The 20219-nt window shown below is 49.0% G+C and overlaps 1 protein-coding gene across 2 annotated transcripts in view; it reads right to left on the bottom strand.

The window, feature by feature from the left end:
• Window positions 1-20219, bottom strand: part of gnav1 (guanine nucleotide binding protein (G protein) alpha v1) — a 230008-nt gene that overhangs the window by 142613 nt on the left and 67176 nt on the right. For both annotated transcript variants that reach the window (XM_041216585.1, XM_041216584.1), the window contains exon 3: window positions 1882-1974. In XM_041216585.1, coding sequence (XP_041072519.1) covers window positions 1882-1974 — 93 coding nt within the window. The remainder of the gene's footprint in view (window positions 1-1881; window positions 1975-20219) is intronic.

Below are 20219 nucleotides of genomic sequence, written 5' to 3'. Positions count from 1 at the left end.
TTTCTGAGACTAACTGAGACGATGGCCAAATTCAATCCTACGATGCAAGAAGATATCTAACGCATCAAACACGAAGAAATCCATGACCATTATATTCATGACCTCACATTCAAAATGAGCTAATCCCAATGATGGTGTTGCAGGTGAAGAGAAACTTTATTGAAAAGGCGAAGGTGGCAAAATACTTTGCAGTTATTCTTGGACTGTCCTCCTGACCTGAGTCACCAAGAGTAGATGTCCCTGTGCTTGGTTATGTTGACGGTACTTCTGAAGAAGTGAAGGGGGAATTTTGTTGACTTTCTTCCAGTTCAAGACAAAAGTGGACAAGGGCTGTCAGGTGCTCTGATAGCCGGGCTGGATGGACTTGGTCTCTGTGTTACTGATTGTAGGAGGCAGGGATACAACAATGGGGCAAATATGAAGGGCCAGAAATGAGTTGGTACAGGCGCACATCCTTCTACTCAAATCGCCGAGCCTTTTTCACTCCACATGGCTGCCTGTCACAACTTAAATCTGGCATTGGGAGATCTGGCAAAGTGTAGATCTAAAGTCATGATGTCTTTTGGAGTTGTACAGCAAACTTACAATATATTTGCAGCTTCAACTAATAGATGGCAAATATTGAGAGTGAATGCTCCCTCTCTAACTCCAAAGCCGTTGTCAGGCATTAGGTGGAAGCATAGATTAGGCGAGTGTGAAAGCAATTCGCCACCAGACAAGTGATTTCAGGGGTGCCTTGTTTAAAGTCGCTGGAAAATGTGGCAACTCGAAAGTTAAAAGTCAGGCCGGGTCCTTAATCAACTACAAAAGGTGAAATTTTTGAATTTCTGTTTGCAATGGGTGTGTGATACGACATCATGTTTATGGTAAACACTGTGAGCAAGACACGTCAATCCAAGGAAATGCAGCTCGATGTGGCTATCGCACACAGAAGAGGATTCATTAACTTTGAGGAAATACAGGAACACTGGACTTACCTCAGCTAAGGACGGGGCAGTGGAAATAACAGCTGAACCTAAACTCAGAGAACGTGTGAAGCGAGAGAGAGGTGGAGGAGGAGCTGGACAAGTCGCCCCAGAAACCAATTGCTTTCTGCTCACTGTGGATCAGGTCACTGGTCACACCCATTCGAACAAATGCAAGTACCCGTCAGCGATGTTGGTTTTCTGTGTGATGTGAAGACACCCAGAGGAATGAGACACGTTGACATGAGAAAGCGGAGCCATGGAATCAGGCACTGTATAGTCCCACGAGGGAACCTCACGATATCGACGCTGCCGACCTTTGCTCAGAGTGTCGGGTGCTATGAGAATTCATCCCTGAAGGGGCAAGTCCTGTACTTCAAGCCCTTCAGGTCCTTAAAACAAATCGACGGTTCCTTCCCAAGCACAGCTATAGCGTCCAGGACTTTGCTGACAATCCCGGTCACAGTGGCTTCAGGGGGCGCAAAGCTTTTCCAGGTTAAAAACGATAAAGACCTGCCCAGGGACAGGCGTGTCGCAAGATAGGCTGGGGCAGACTGGCAGTTCTGTCCATTGAGAAGAAAGTCGCGTCTAAGCAGGATTAGGTGATCTGGTAGCAGAGTTTGCTGCAAGGAAGTAAAGGTAGGGGGGTTTCTGAATGTCGGCTGCACAACACTGACTGTGATCGGTTAGGTTTGTTTTAAATTATAATTATACATAAGACGTACAATACGTATGAGTACATTGTAATCATACAGCTAGGCACCCTCAATATTTAACCCGCTAGCTGCAGCTGCCCTTGACGTCCACTGTAACCAGTTTTCACCTTTATAAAAATATGACAGTGGGTCCCACACTGCATCTGGAGCTCATGAAAAGTGCCAAATAGATATAAAACATGAAGAAAAAGGTCTCTTACGGTATTCTTGGGGTTGGTTAGATTAATCCGCAGGACTCCCATCCCTTGGAGCACAAACTTCATCGAACTGAGCAGATTATCCAGAACTGCAGGCTAAAGGGGGGGGAAAGGGAAGGATAAAATGCGCTGATTAGCTAATTCACCAAGAGAGTATTAACATGGCAAAAACATCCAGAGGCACGTTGTCACAGGAGGGATAATTAAATAAAGTTTGAAACGTGAGGAGATACCAGGCAGATGATCCAAGGGGTGGGTTTTAAAGGAAGAGAGGGAGGTTTACGGAGAGAGTTCCAGAGCTTAGGGCCCAGGTAGCTGAAGGCATGGCCGCCAATGCAGAAGTGATTAAAATCAGGGACTGCAAAGCAGCAGGATTGGGAAAGCACAGTGACCTTGGAGGGTTGTGGGGATTTTTGGGGGGGGGGGGGGGGGGTGCATGAACAGGTTAAAGTAAAATGCTGGAATAATTCGGAACAGCTGTCAGGAATATCTCTTCAGGTAGAGTGACCAACAAGTTACCCTCTGGCTTTGGGTAAAGACCTTAAACCTGTTCAAGAGCCACTTGTGCGGCATTAATAAAGGAAACATAAGCTATTTAAAATCAGGCTGGAAGAAAGATGGGCCAAATGGCCTATCCCAACCCCAAAATAATATTGTGAAGCAGCTGTTTGATTAGAACAAGTATTCACCTCCCGAATGCCCACAGTAAATGACATTCCCATAGAGAAATGGGAAAGGAGAGGGATGAGAGGATTGAAATGACAATCATGTCCCAGAGTTCAGCTATTCTCGGGTAGGGTGTACAGGCGAGGAGGAGCCTGGAGTGCAGAATATGACAGCACAGATTCACTGGGCAGGACCTCTAGCTCCTGCCAGGGCCAAAAATGTGTTCCGCTGCTCGGTGTGCCTGCTCCCCAGCTCCATCCCACACCCGAATTTCCAGTCAGCCTCTAGGGTCCCGTACAGTTTAGGTGCCTGGAGGCAGGTACCCAGTGGTAGGCTGCTTGAGCGGAAGAGCAGCCATAGGGCACCCTGGTGACATCACCCCCCCCCCACCCCCCCCAACCCTCACTGCCACCTTCACCACTGTGGTGACCCAACTGCTTAATCAATTTAATTAAAGATTTGAAAAATTGAAAGAGGACCCGCCTCCATTTTGAAGCTCCCTCTCTCTTGCTTACCTTCCGTTAGAGCCGGCCACTCCTCTCAGGCCTCGACGGCCTCTGATTGGACCTGCAGCTTTGGGAGCCCGCCCGCCACCCTTAATTGGGCAGAGAACCTGTCGCCATGCCAACTGAAGGGGCACCCCTGGCAAAATCCCAATGAATGTTGTGGGTTTGGCACCCTGAAACTGTCTCAACCTCCTCCTTCCTCAACTGCAGAGGGAAAATCCAGCTCACTATGTCATACCCCAGGAACTGTGCCCAGGCTGCAGGGCTGGTAAAGGTAAAGGGGGTGGGGGGGGAGAGAGGAAGGCAGTGACATGAAGAAATGTTGAACAGGAGTTTAGGAGAATGAGAGGTGATCTTATTGAAACACTTAAGATCCTGAGGGGGTTTGACAGGGTAGGTACTGGGAGGTTTTTTCCCACTTGTGGGAGAAACTAGAACCAGGGACATAGTTTAAGAAAGAGACAGAGATGAGGAGAACTTTTATTGTTAACCTGTGGAATTCTCATCCCCCGAAAGCAGTGGAGGCTGGATCATTGAATTTATTCAAGGCAGAGTTGGACAGGTTTTTGATAGATAAGGGAGTCAAGGGTTATTGGGGGGGGGGGGGGGGCAGGAAAGTGAAGTTGAGACCCCAACCATCTCAGCCATGATCTTATTGGATGGAGAGCAGACTCGAAGGGCTGAAAGGCCTACTCCCGCTCCCAAGACCTATGTTCCTATGTCAACACCCTCGGAGAATAAGGGGAGGGAGAGATGGCCTCAGACTTGCAGATGGCCCCTGGACAGTGTAACCTGCACTGGGAGGGATGGGGGAAATATGTAAAAAAAAAATCATGTTCTTAAGGCAAAAACACTTCTCAATTCCCTGGCAACTAAATCACCAAACCTTTCATTATATATCGGATATTTTAAAAATACCAACATGCAGGTTTGTGTCAACTTCCCCCCCACCACACCCCCCGCCCATTCTAAATGTCCACATCTATCATGGGAATTGTCCAAGTTGCATTGTAATTTCCTCCTCCTGCCAGTGGTGGTGCTGCTGCTGCAATGTCTTATAGCTCAGGAGGTGGCCATTCAGCCCATCGTGCCTGTGCTGGCTCTTTGCAAGAGCTCTCTCATTCTGCTCCTTCCCATGCACTTTTATCGCAGCTCCACAGAACTTTTCCTCTCAATTACTAATCCAATTCCCTTTTTAAAGTTATTACTGAATCTGCTTCCACCATCCTTGCACAACCACAACTACCGGCGTTAAATAAAAGTTCTGATTCTCCCACGGGTTCAGTTCCATCTCAGCTCATCAATGTTCAGCTTCCTGTGCTCCTACCATCGCTGTTTGCCAAATTGCCATTAGTTTTGTTACTTAACAATAAATATTTTTAAAAGATCAAAGCATTAAATAAAACTAAGGATTTTCAAAAGGGGGACAGAATTATTCTTGGAGCACATCTGCCTTAATTACTCCCCGTGTTTCGAACATTTCACTTCGCCAGAACACCACACGTGATCCTAATTTCCCGAGGATCACTGTGGGACTCAGGCAGGACCAGGCTTGCCGGTGATGCTCCTATAGTCAATGGGAGCACTGAGCACAGGCAAAAAGGCCACTTGAAAAAGGTGACAGAGGCCTCCGTCCAGTCACTGAGTGGGACCATGGCAAGGGGTCCACGTTTACAGAGACGTTTTGATAATTTGCCACCAGGGACCACGAAACGATCGATGAAAAGGCACAATACCGAAAGAGTAGAGGGCACTTCGAGCACAGGGCTCCCTCCCTGTTCGACTGAGAGAGAAAGGAAAGTATTTGCACTCAGAGGCTTAAGCTCTGGAAATTTAACATGCACAAGGTAGCAATTTAGAGATCAGTTTTAATGAATGGCACAATAGCAACCTAGCAAGATTTTATGAATTAAGAAACACTAATCCATGGGGCACACTCCTGATAAAAGCTCAGGTATTCAGTTTGTGACTGCCATATTTACAATGAGTTACTACGTAATTAACACTTTCATCCCCTCACCTCGAGGAGGCTTCCTGACCTGCAAATTTAATGGGTTGACTGCATTGGACTCTGCTCTGGTGGGTGCGGAGCGTACAATATTTAGTCAGGTCCAAACACCATTTAAAACTCTTAACTCAGGAAGCCACCATTTTGTGATCATCACACGGAGATGTTGAGGAAAGGTTTCCACCTGTGCAGGAGACCAGAACAAGGGCCATAAGATAGTCACCAATAAGGAGGGAATTCGGGAGCAATTTCTTCCCCCAGAGAGTGGTGAGAATGTGGAACTTGCTACCACAGAGAATGGTGGAGGTAAATAGCACAGATCCATTTCAAGGGAAGCTGGATAAACATAAGGGGGGAAGGAATAGACGGATTTGTTGATGGGGTCAGGCGTAGTCGGGGAGGGAGGGAGCTCCTGTGTCAGACAAACACCAGTATAGACCTGTTAGACCTGTCTGGGTTCTACAAATTCAACGCAAATAGTGTTGATTTTTAAACTGGGCCGTTTAGAATTCAAGGCAGGGGTTAAATGGAATGAAGGCCGTGACAATTAGCTGGACAGACAAACACGTTCTGGAATTCAATTCCTGTTTGATATTCAACTTTTAACAGGTAGAATTCCAGGGTGACTGGCTAGGCAAAGAGGGAGTTTTGCAGCCGTGACTTCTATTCTCTTGCCCACAATAGCCAAGAACAAAGTCAAGATCAGCCTTGGTAGCAATTCTTCATGTTTAATAGCCTACCAACATTCACTGTTTGGGTCAATCATAAATACGAGGTAATAGTTGGAGGGTTCGGGTCGGGGGGGTGGAGAGAACTCAGAACTCCGCCTGTGGACCAGCTCCACCCAAGGGCCCAGAGGGAAGCTCCACATGGGGACCAGCTCCACCCCTGGGCCCAGAGGGAAGCTCCACATGGGGACCAGCTCCGCCCCTGGGCCCAGAGGGAAGCTCCACATGGGGACCAGCTCTGCTCAGGGCCCAGAGGGAAGCTCCACATGGGGACCAGCTCCGCCCCAGGGCCCAGAGGGAAGCTCCACATGGGGACCAGCTCCGCCCCAGGGCCCAGAGGGAAGTTCCACATGGGGACCAGCTCCACCTTAGGACCCAGAGGGAAGCTCCACATGGGGACCAGCTCCACATGGGGACCAGCTCCACATGGGGACCAGCTCCACATGGGGACCAGCTCCACATGGGGACCAGCTCCACATGGGGACCAGCTCCGCCCCAGGTGCCCGAATTAAGTCTGGCAAACTGCTGACAAAAGCACTTTTACCCCTTTCACCGAGTCAGCAACTCAATCATTTCATCTTTGCCTGGAATTCTGTAGAGCCTGGAACACTCCCTGTTTAAAAAGGTAACACTGCAGAAATTCTATATTATAACTCATGAAGCCCTTCAGAAATAAAGACGTGCATTTACATACAACAACTACTTGTATTTATGTAGCACCGTTACTGCAATTAAAATGCCTGAGGCATTCACAGGAGCATTCGCAACATTTGACACTGAGCTACCCAGGGAGGTGTTCGGGCCGGGGACCAGAAACTAGTCAAGGTGGGAGGGGTTTCAGTGCATCTTAAGGAGATAAATATGGAGGAGAGGTTTAGGGAGGGAATTCCAGAGAGATTATAAAGAGCCTTTCCAAACTTCAGGACTTGCCAAAGCGCTTTACAGCCAATGAAGTACTTTTAAAGGACAGTCGCTGTGATAATGTAGGAAAGGCAGCAGCCAACTTGTGCACAACCAGCTCCCACAAGCAGCAATATGATAATAGCCCAGATAATCTGTTTCTGCGATACCTGTTGAGGGGTTAAATATTGGATAACTCCCTTGCTCTTCTTCGAAATGTTGCCACGTAATTTTTTACATCCACCTGAGAGGGTAGACTGGGCTCTGTTTAACAACTCACCAGAAAGACAGCCCCTCTGACAGTGCAGCACTCCTTCAGTGCTGCACTGCAGTGTCAGCATAGGTTTTTGTGGTAAAATCCTAATACAAATCTGATAATATTTCCAGGTAGAAACTAAGCGTTAACATTTACACAATAATCATTTAGAAGTATTAAAGAGGTCCCTATTTAAGTTAGATAATTCCCCCCACCTTTTTTCTCTTCTCTTTCCCTCCTCCCTCCAATAATCTACATACTCCACACCTCACCCCCACCCTCCAACTCCCCGCCCACTACCACCATTGTTGGGCTCCTGGGACCCTCAGAAGAAATTCTGTGTGTTACGCCAGAATCAGTAAAAAGTGTCTGTGAAAACTTGCAGCACCATAAGATTCAACACATACACGTGTACACACACACACACACACACACGTGTACACACACACACACACACACACACGTGTACACACACACACACACACACACACGTGTACACACACACACACACACACACACGTGTACACACACACACACACACACACACGTGTACACACACACACACACACACACGTGTACACACACACACACACACACACACGTGTACACACACACACACACACACACGTGTACACACACACACACACACACACACACACGTGTACACACACACACACACACACGTGTACACACACACACACACGTGTACACACACACACACACACGTGTACACACACACACACACACGTGTACACACACACACACACACACACACGTGTACACACACACACACACACACACACGTGTACACACACACACACACACGTGTACACACACACACACACACACGTGTACACACACACACACACACGTGTACACACACACACACACGTGTACACACACACACACACACGTGTACACACACACACACACGTGTACACACACACACACACACACGTGTACACACACACACACACACGTGTACACACACACACACACACGTGTACACACACACACACACACACACACGTGTACACACACACACACACACACACACGTGTACACACACACACACACACACACGTGTACACACACACACACACACACGTGTACACACACACACACACACACACGTGTACACACACACACACACACACACACACGTGTACACACACACACACACACACACGTGTACACACACACACACACACACACGTGTACACACACACACACACACACACGTGTACAGACAAACACACACACACACACGTGTACACACACACACACACACACACGTGTACACACACACACACACACACACACACACACACGTGTACACACACACACACACACACAGGTGTACACACACACACACACACACACACGTGTACACACACACACACACACACGTGTACACACACACACACACGTGTACACACACACACACACACGTGTACACACACACACACGTGTACACACACACACACACACACGTGTACACACACACACACACACACACGTGTACACACACACATGTACACACACACACATGTACACACACACACACACACACACACGTGTACACACACACACACACACACACGTGTACACACACACACACGTACACACACACACACACACGTACACACACACACACACGTACACACACACACACACACACGTGTACACACACACACACACACACACACACGTGTACACACACACGTGTACACACACACACACACACACGTGTACACACGTACACACACGTACACACACACACACACACGTGTACACACACACACACACGTGTACACACGTACACACACACACACACGTGTACACACGTACACACACACACACGTGTACACACGTACACACACACACACACGTGTACACACACACACACACACACGTGTACACACACACACACACACACACACACACGTGTACACACACACACACACACACACACACGTGTACACACACACACACACACACGTGTACACACACACACACACACACACACGTGTACACACACACACACACACGTGTACACACACACACACACACGTGTACACACACACACACACACACGTGTACACACACACACACACACACACACACACGTGTACACACACACACACACACACACACGTGTACACACACACACACACACGTGTACACACACACACACACACACGTGTACACACACACACACACACACACGTGTACACACACACACACACACACACACACGTGTACACACACACACACACACACACGTGTACACACACACACACACACACACGTGTACACACACACACACACACACACGTGTACACACACACACACACACACACGTGTACACACACACACACACACACACGTGTACACACACACACACACACACGTGTACACACACACACACACACACACACGTGTACACACACACACACACACACACGTGTACACACACACACACACACACGTGTACACACACACACACACACACACACACGTGTACACACACACACACACACACACACACACACACACACACACACACGTGTACACACACACACACACACACACGTGTACACACACACACACACACACACGTGTACACACACACACACACACACACGTGTACACACACACACACACACACACGTGTACACACACACACACACACACACACGTGTACACACACACACACACACACACGTGTACACACACACACACACACACGTGTACACACACACACACACACACACGTGTACACACACACACACACACGTGTACACACACACACACACACACGTGTACACACACACACACACGTGTACACACACACACACACGTGTACACACACACACACACACACGTGTACACACACACACACGTGTACACACACACACACACACACACGTGTACACACACACACACACACACACGTGTACACACACACACACACACACGTGTACACACACACACACACACACGTGTACACACACACACACACACACACGTGTACACACACACACACACACACACGTGTACACACACACACACACACGTGTACACACACACACACACACGTGTACACACACACACACACACACGTGTACACACACACACACACACACACGTGTACACACACACACACACACACACGTGTACACACACACACACACACACACACACGTGTACACACACACACACACACACACACGTGTACACACACACACACGTGTACACACACACACACACACACACGTGTACACACACACACACACGTGTACACACACACACACACACACACACGTGTACAGACAAACACACACACACACACGTGTACACACACACACACACACACACACGTGTACACACACACACACACACACACACACGTGTACACACACACACACACACATGTGTACACACACACACACACACACACGTGTACACACACACACACACACACACGTGTACACACACACACACACACACGTGTACACACACACACACACGTGTACACACACACACACACACGTGTACACACACACACACACGTGTACACACACACACACACACACACGTGTACACACACACACACACACACACGTGTACACACACACACGTGTACACACACACATGTACACACACACACACACACACGTGTACACACACACACACACACACACACGTGTACACACACACACACACGTGTACACACACACACACACGTACACACACACACACACACACACGTGTACACACACACACACACACGTGTACACACACGTGTACACACACACACACACGTGTACACACACACACACACACACGTGTACACACACACACACACACACACGTACACACACACACACGTGTACACACACACACACACACACACGTGTGTACACACACACACAAACACACACACACACATGTGTACACACACACACACACACACGTGTACACACGTACACACACACACACACACACACACATGTGTACACACACACACACACACACGTGTACACACGTACACACACACACACGTGTACACACGTACACACACACGTGTACACACACACACGTGTACACACACACACACACGTGTACACACACACACACGTGTACACACACACACACACGTGTACACACACACACACACACACACTTGTACACACACACACACACACACACACGTACACACACACACACACACACACACACGTGTACACACACACACACACACACACACACACACACGTGTACACACACACACACACACACGTGTACACACACACACACACACACGTGTACACACACACACACACACACACGTGTACACACACACACACACACACACACGTGTACACACACACACACACACACACGTGTACACACACACGTGTACACACACACACACACATGTACACACACACGTGTACACACACACACACACACACACACGTGTACACACACACACACACACACACGTGTACACACACACACGTGTACACACACACACACACACACGTGTACACACACACACGTGTACACACACACACGTGTACACACACACACGTGTACACACACAAACGTGTACACACACACACACGTGTACACACACACACACACACGTGTACACACACACACACACACGTGTACACACACACACACACGTGTACACACACACACACACACACGTGTACACACACACACACACACACGTGTACACACACACACACACACACGTGTACACACACACACACACACACACACACGTGTACACACACACACACACACACACACACGTGTACACACACACACACACACACGTGTACACACACACACACACACACGTGTACACACACACACACACACGTGTACACACACACACACACACACGTGTACACACACACACACACACACACACACGTGTACACACACACACACACACACGTGTACACACACACACACACGTGTACACACACACACACACACACACACACGTGTACACACACACACACACACACGTGTACACACACACACACACACACACGTGTACACACACACACACACACACACGTGTACACACACACACACACACGTGTACACACACACACACACACACGTGTACACACACACACACACACACACGTGTACACACACACGTACACACACACACACACACACACGTGTACACACACACACACACACACACACGTGTACACACACACACACACACACGTGTACACACACACACACACACACGTGTACACACACACACACACACACGTGTACACACACACGTGTACACACACACACACACACACGTGTACACACACACACGTGTACACACACACACACACACGTGTACACACACACACACACACACGTGTACACACACACACACACGCACACACACACGTGTACACACACACACACACACACACACACGTGTACACACACACACACACACACACGTGTACACACACACACACACGTGTACACACACACACACACACGTGTACACACACACACACACACACGTGTACACACACACACACACGTGTACACACACACACACACACACGTGTACACACACACACACACACACGTGTACACACACACACACACACACACACACACGTGTACACACACACACACACACACGTGTACACACACACACACACGTGTACACACACACACACGTGTACACACACACACACACGTGTACACACACACACACACGTGTACACACACACACACACACACGTGTACACACACACACACATGTGTACACACACACACACACGTGTACACACACACACGTGTACACACACACGTGTACACACACACACACACGTGTACACACACACACACACACGTGTACACACACACACACGTGTACACACACACACACACGTGTACACACACACACACACACACACGTGTACACACACACACACACACACACGTGTACACACACACACACGTGTACACACACACACACACGTGTACACACACACACACACACACGTGTACACACACACACACACACGTGTGTACACACACACACACACGTGTGTACACACACACACACACGTGTGTACACACACACACACACGTGTGTACACACACACACACACACGTGTGTACACACACACACACACGTGTGTACACACACACACACACGTGTGTACACACACACACACACACACGTGTGTACACACACACACACACACGTGTGTACACACACACACACACATGTGTGTACACACACACACACACGTGTGTACACACACACACACACGTGTGTACACACACACACACACGTGTGTACACACACACACACACACACACGTGTACACACACACACACACGTGTGTACACACACACACACACACACGTGTGTACACACACACACACACACACACGTGTACACACACACACACACACACACACACACACACACGTGTACACACACACACACACGTGTACATACACACACACACGTGTACACACACACACACACACACGTGTACATACACACACACACGTGTATACACACACACACACGTGTACACACACACACACGTGTACACACACACACACGTGTACACACACACACGTGTACACACACACACACACACACACACGTGTACACACACATGTGTACACACACACGTGTACACACACACACACACACACGTGTACACACACACACACACGTGTACACACACACACACACACGTACACACACACACACGTACACACACACACACACACACGTGTACACACACACACACACGTACACACACACACACACACACACACACGTGTACACACACACACACACACACACGTGTACACACACACACACACACACGTGTACACACACACACACACACGTGTACACACACACACACACACACACGTGTACACACACACACACACGTGTACACACACACACACACACGTGTACACACACACACACACACACACACGTGTACACACACACACACACGTGTACACACACACACACACACACACACGTGTACACACACACACACACACACGTGTACACACACACACACACACACGTGTACACACACACACACACACACACGTGTACACACACACACACGTGTGCACACACACACACACACACGTGTGCACACACACACACACACACACATGTGCACACACACACACACACACACGTGTGCACACACACACACACACGTGTGCACACACACACACACACACGTGTGCACACACACACACACACACACGTGTGCACACACACACACACACACACGTGTACACACACACACACACACACGTGTACACACACACACACACACACACGTGTACACACACACGTGTACACACACACGTGTACACACACACGTGTACACACACACGTGTACACACACACGTGTACACACACACACGTGTACACACACACACACGTGTACACACACACACACACACACGTGTACACACACACACACGTGTACACACACACACACACACACACACACACACGTGTACACACACACACACACACACACACGTGTACACACACACACACACACACACGTGTGCACACACACACACACACGTGTGCACACACACACACACACACACACATGTGCACACACACACACACACACGTGTGCACACACACACACACGTGTACACACACACACACACACACACACGTGTACACACACACACACACACACACACGTGTACACACACACACACACACACACACACACACACGTGTACACACACACACACACACACGTGTACACACACACACACACACACACACGTGTACACACACACACACACACACACACGTGTACACACACACACACACGTGTACACACACACACACACGTACACACACACACACACGTACACACACACACACGTACACACACACACACACACGTACACACACACACACGCACACACACACACACGTACACACACACACACACGTACACACACACACACACGTGTACACACACACACACACACACACACACACACGTGTACACACACACACACACACACACACACACACACACACACACACACGTGTACACACACACACACACACACACGTGTACACACACACGTGTACACACACACACACACACACGTGTACACACACACACACACACACGTGTACACACACACACACACACACACGTGTACACACACACACACACACACGTGTACACACACACACACACACACGTGTACACACACACACACACACGTGTACACACACACACACGTGTACACACACACACACACACACGTACACACACACACACGTGTACACACACACACACACGTGTACACACACACACACACGTGTACACACACACACACACACACGTGTACACACACACACACACACACACACGTGTACACACACACACACACACACGTGTACACACACACACACACGTGTACACACACACACACACACACACGTGTACACACACACACACACACACACACACACGTGTACACACACACACACACACACACACACACACGTGTACACACACACACACGTGTACACACACACACACACACACGTGTACACACACACACACACACACACACACGTGTACACACACACACACACACACACGTGTACAGACAAACACACACACACACGTGTACACACACACACACACACACACACACGTGTACACACACACACACACACACACAGGTGTACACACACACACACACACAGGTGTACACACACACACACACACGTGTACACACACACACACACACGTGTACACACACACACACACGTGTACACACACACACACACACACACGTGTACACACACACACACACGTGTACACACACACACACACACACACGTGTACACACACACACACACACACACGTGTACACACACACATGTACACACACACACATGTACACACACACACACACACGTGTACACACACACACACACACACACGTGTACACACACACACACACGTACACACACACACACACGTACACACACACACACACACGTGTACACACACACACACACACACACGTGTACACACACACACGTGTACACACACACACACGTGTACACACACACACACACACACGTGTACACACGTACACACACACACACACACGTGTACACACACACACACGTGTACACACACACACACACACGTGTACACACGTACACACACACACACGTGTACACACGTACACACACACACACGTGTACACACGTACACACACACACACACGTGTACACACACACACACACACACGTGTACACACACACACACACACACACACGTGTACACACACACACACACACACACACGTGTACACACACACACACACACACACACACGTGTACACACACACACACACACACACGTGTACACACACACACACACACACACACACACGTGTACACACACACACACACACACACACGTGTACACACACACACACACACACACACGTGTACACACACACACACACACACACACGTGTACACACACACACACACACACACACGTGTACACACACACACACACACACACACACGTGTACACACACACACACACGTGTACACACACACACACACACACGTGTACACACACACACACACGTGTACACACACACACACACACGTGTACACACACACACACACACACACACACGTGTACACACACACACACACACACACGTGTACACACACACACACACACACACGTGTACACACACACACACACACGTGTACACACACACACACACACACACGTGTACACACACACACACACACACGTGTACACACACACACACACACATGTGTACACACACACACACACACACGTGTACACACACACACACACACACACGTGTACACACACACACACACGTGTACACACACACACACACACACACGTGTACACACACACACACACACACGTGTACACACACACACACACACACACGTGTACACACACACACACACACGTGTACACACACACACACACACGTGTACACACACACACACGTGTACACACACACACACACACGTGTACACACACACACACACACACACACACGTGTACACACACACACACACACACGTGTACACACACACACACACACACACACGTGTACACACACACACACACACACGTGTACACACACACACACACACACGTGTACACACACACACACACACGTGTACACACACACACACACACACACGTGTACACACACACACACACACACACGTGTACACACACACACACACACACGTGTACACACACACACACACGTGTACACACACACACACACACACGTGTACACACACACACACACACGTGTACACACACACACACACACACACGTGTACACACACACACACACACACACGTGTACAGACAAACACACACACACACACGTGTACACACACACACACACACACACACGTGTACACACACACACACACACACGTGTACACACACACACACACACACACGTGTACACACACACACACACACACGTGTACACACACACACACACACACACGTGTACACACACACACACACACACACACGTGTACACACACACACACACACACACGTGTACACACACACACACGTGTACACACACACACACACACACGTGTACACACACACACACGTGTACACACACACACACACACACACGTGTACACACACACACACACACACGTGTACACACACACATGTACACACACACACATGTACACACACACACACACACACACGTGTACACACACACACACACACACACACGTGTACACACACACACACACGTGTACACACACACACACACACACGTACACACACACACACACACACACACGTGTACATACACACACGTACACACACACACGTGTACACACACGTGTACACACACACACACACACACGTGTACACACACACACACACACACGTGTACACACACACACACACACGTACACACACACACGTGTACACACACACACACACACACACGTGTGTACACACACACACAAACACACACACACACACATGTGTACACACACACACACACACACACGTGTACACACGTACACACACACACACACACACACGTGTACACACACACACACACACGTGTACACACGTACACACACACACACACGTGTACACACACACACACGTGTACACACACACACACACACGTGTACACACACACACACACGTGTACACACACACACACACACGTGTACACACACACACACACACACTTGTACACACACACACACACACACGTACACACACACACACACACACACACACGTGTATACACACACACACACACACACACACACACGTGTACACACACACACACACACACGTGTACACACACACACACACACGTGTACACACACACACACACACACACGTGTACACACACACACACACGTGTACACACACACTCACACACACACACGTGTACACACACACACACACACACACGTGTACACACACACACACACGTGTACACACACACACACACATGTACACACACACACGTGTACACACACACACACACACACACACGTGTACACACACACACACACACACACGTGTACACACACACGTGTACACACACACACACGTGTACACACACACACACACACACGTGTACACACACACACACGTGTACACACACACACACGTGTACACACACACACACGTGTACACACACACACACGTGTACACACACACACACGTGTACACACACACACACACGTGTACACACACACACACACGTGTACACACACACACACACACGTGTACACACACACACACACACACACACGTGTACACACACACACACACACGTGTACACACACACACACACACACACGTGTACACACACACACACACACACACACACGTGTACACACACACACACACACACGTGTACACACACACACACACGTGTACACACACACACACACACACACGTGTACACACACACACACACACACACACGTGTACACACACACACACACACACACACGTGTACACACACACACACACACACACGTGTACACACACACACACACACACACGTGTACACACACACACACACACACACGTGTACACACACACACACACACACACACGTGTACACACACACACACACACACACACGTGTACACACACACACACACACACACACGTGTACACACACACACACACACACGTGTACACACACACACACACACACACACGTGTACACACACACACACACACGTGTACACACACACACACACACACACACGTGTACACACACACACACACACACACACACGTGTACACACACACACACACACACGTGTACACACACACACACACACACACGTGTACACACACACACACACACACACGTGTACACACACACACACACACACACGTGTACACGTGTACACACACACACGTGTACACACACACACACACGTGTACACACACACACGTGTACACACACACACACACACGTGTACACACACACACGTGTACACACACACACACACACACACGTGTACACACACACACGTGCACACACACACACGTGTACACACACACACGTGTACACACACACACACACACGTGTACACACACACACACACACACACGTGTACACACACACACGCACACACACACGTGTACACACACACACACACACACGTGTACACACACACACACACACACACGTGTACACACACACACACACACACGTGTACACACACACACACACACACGTGTACACACACACACACACACACGTGTACACACACACACACACACACGTGTACACACACACACACACACACACACACGTGTACACACACACACACACACGTGTACACACACACACACACGTGTACACACACACACGTGTACACACACACTCACGTGTACACACACACACACACGTGTACACACACACACACACGTGTACACACACACACACACGTGTACACACACACACACACGTGTACACACACACACACACACGTGTACACACACACACACACGTGTACACACACACACACACACGTGTACACACACACACACGTGTACACACACACACGTGTACACACACACACGTGTACACACACACACACACGTGTACACACACAC

This window comes from Carcharodon carcharias, chromosome 22, assembly GCF_017639515.1.
Source record: "Carcharodon carcharias isolate sCarCar2 chromosome 22, sCarCar2.pri, whole genome shotgun sequence".
In the NCBI taxonomy this organism is placed as follows: Eukaryota; Metazoa; Chordata; class Chondrichthyes; order Lamniformes; family Lamnidae; genus Carcharodon; species Carcharodon carcharias.
The sequence above is the reverse complement of the archived record's forward strand: the minus strand, read 5'-3'. Positions and strand labels throughout refer to the sequence as shown.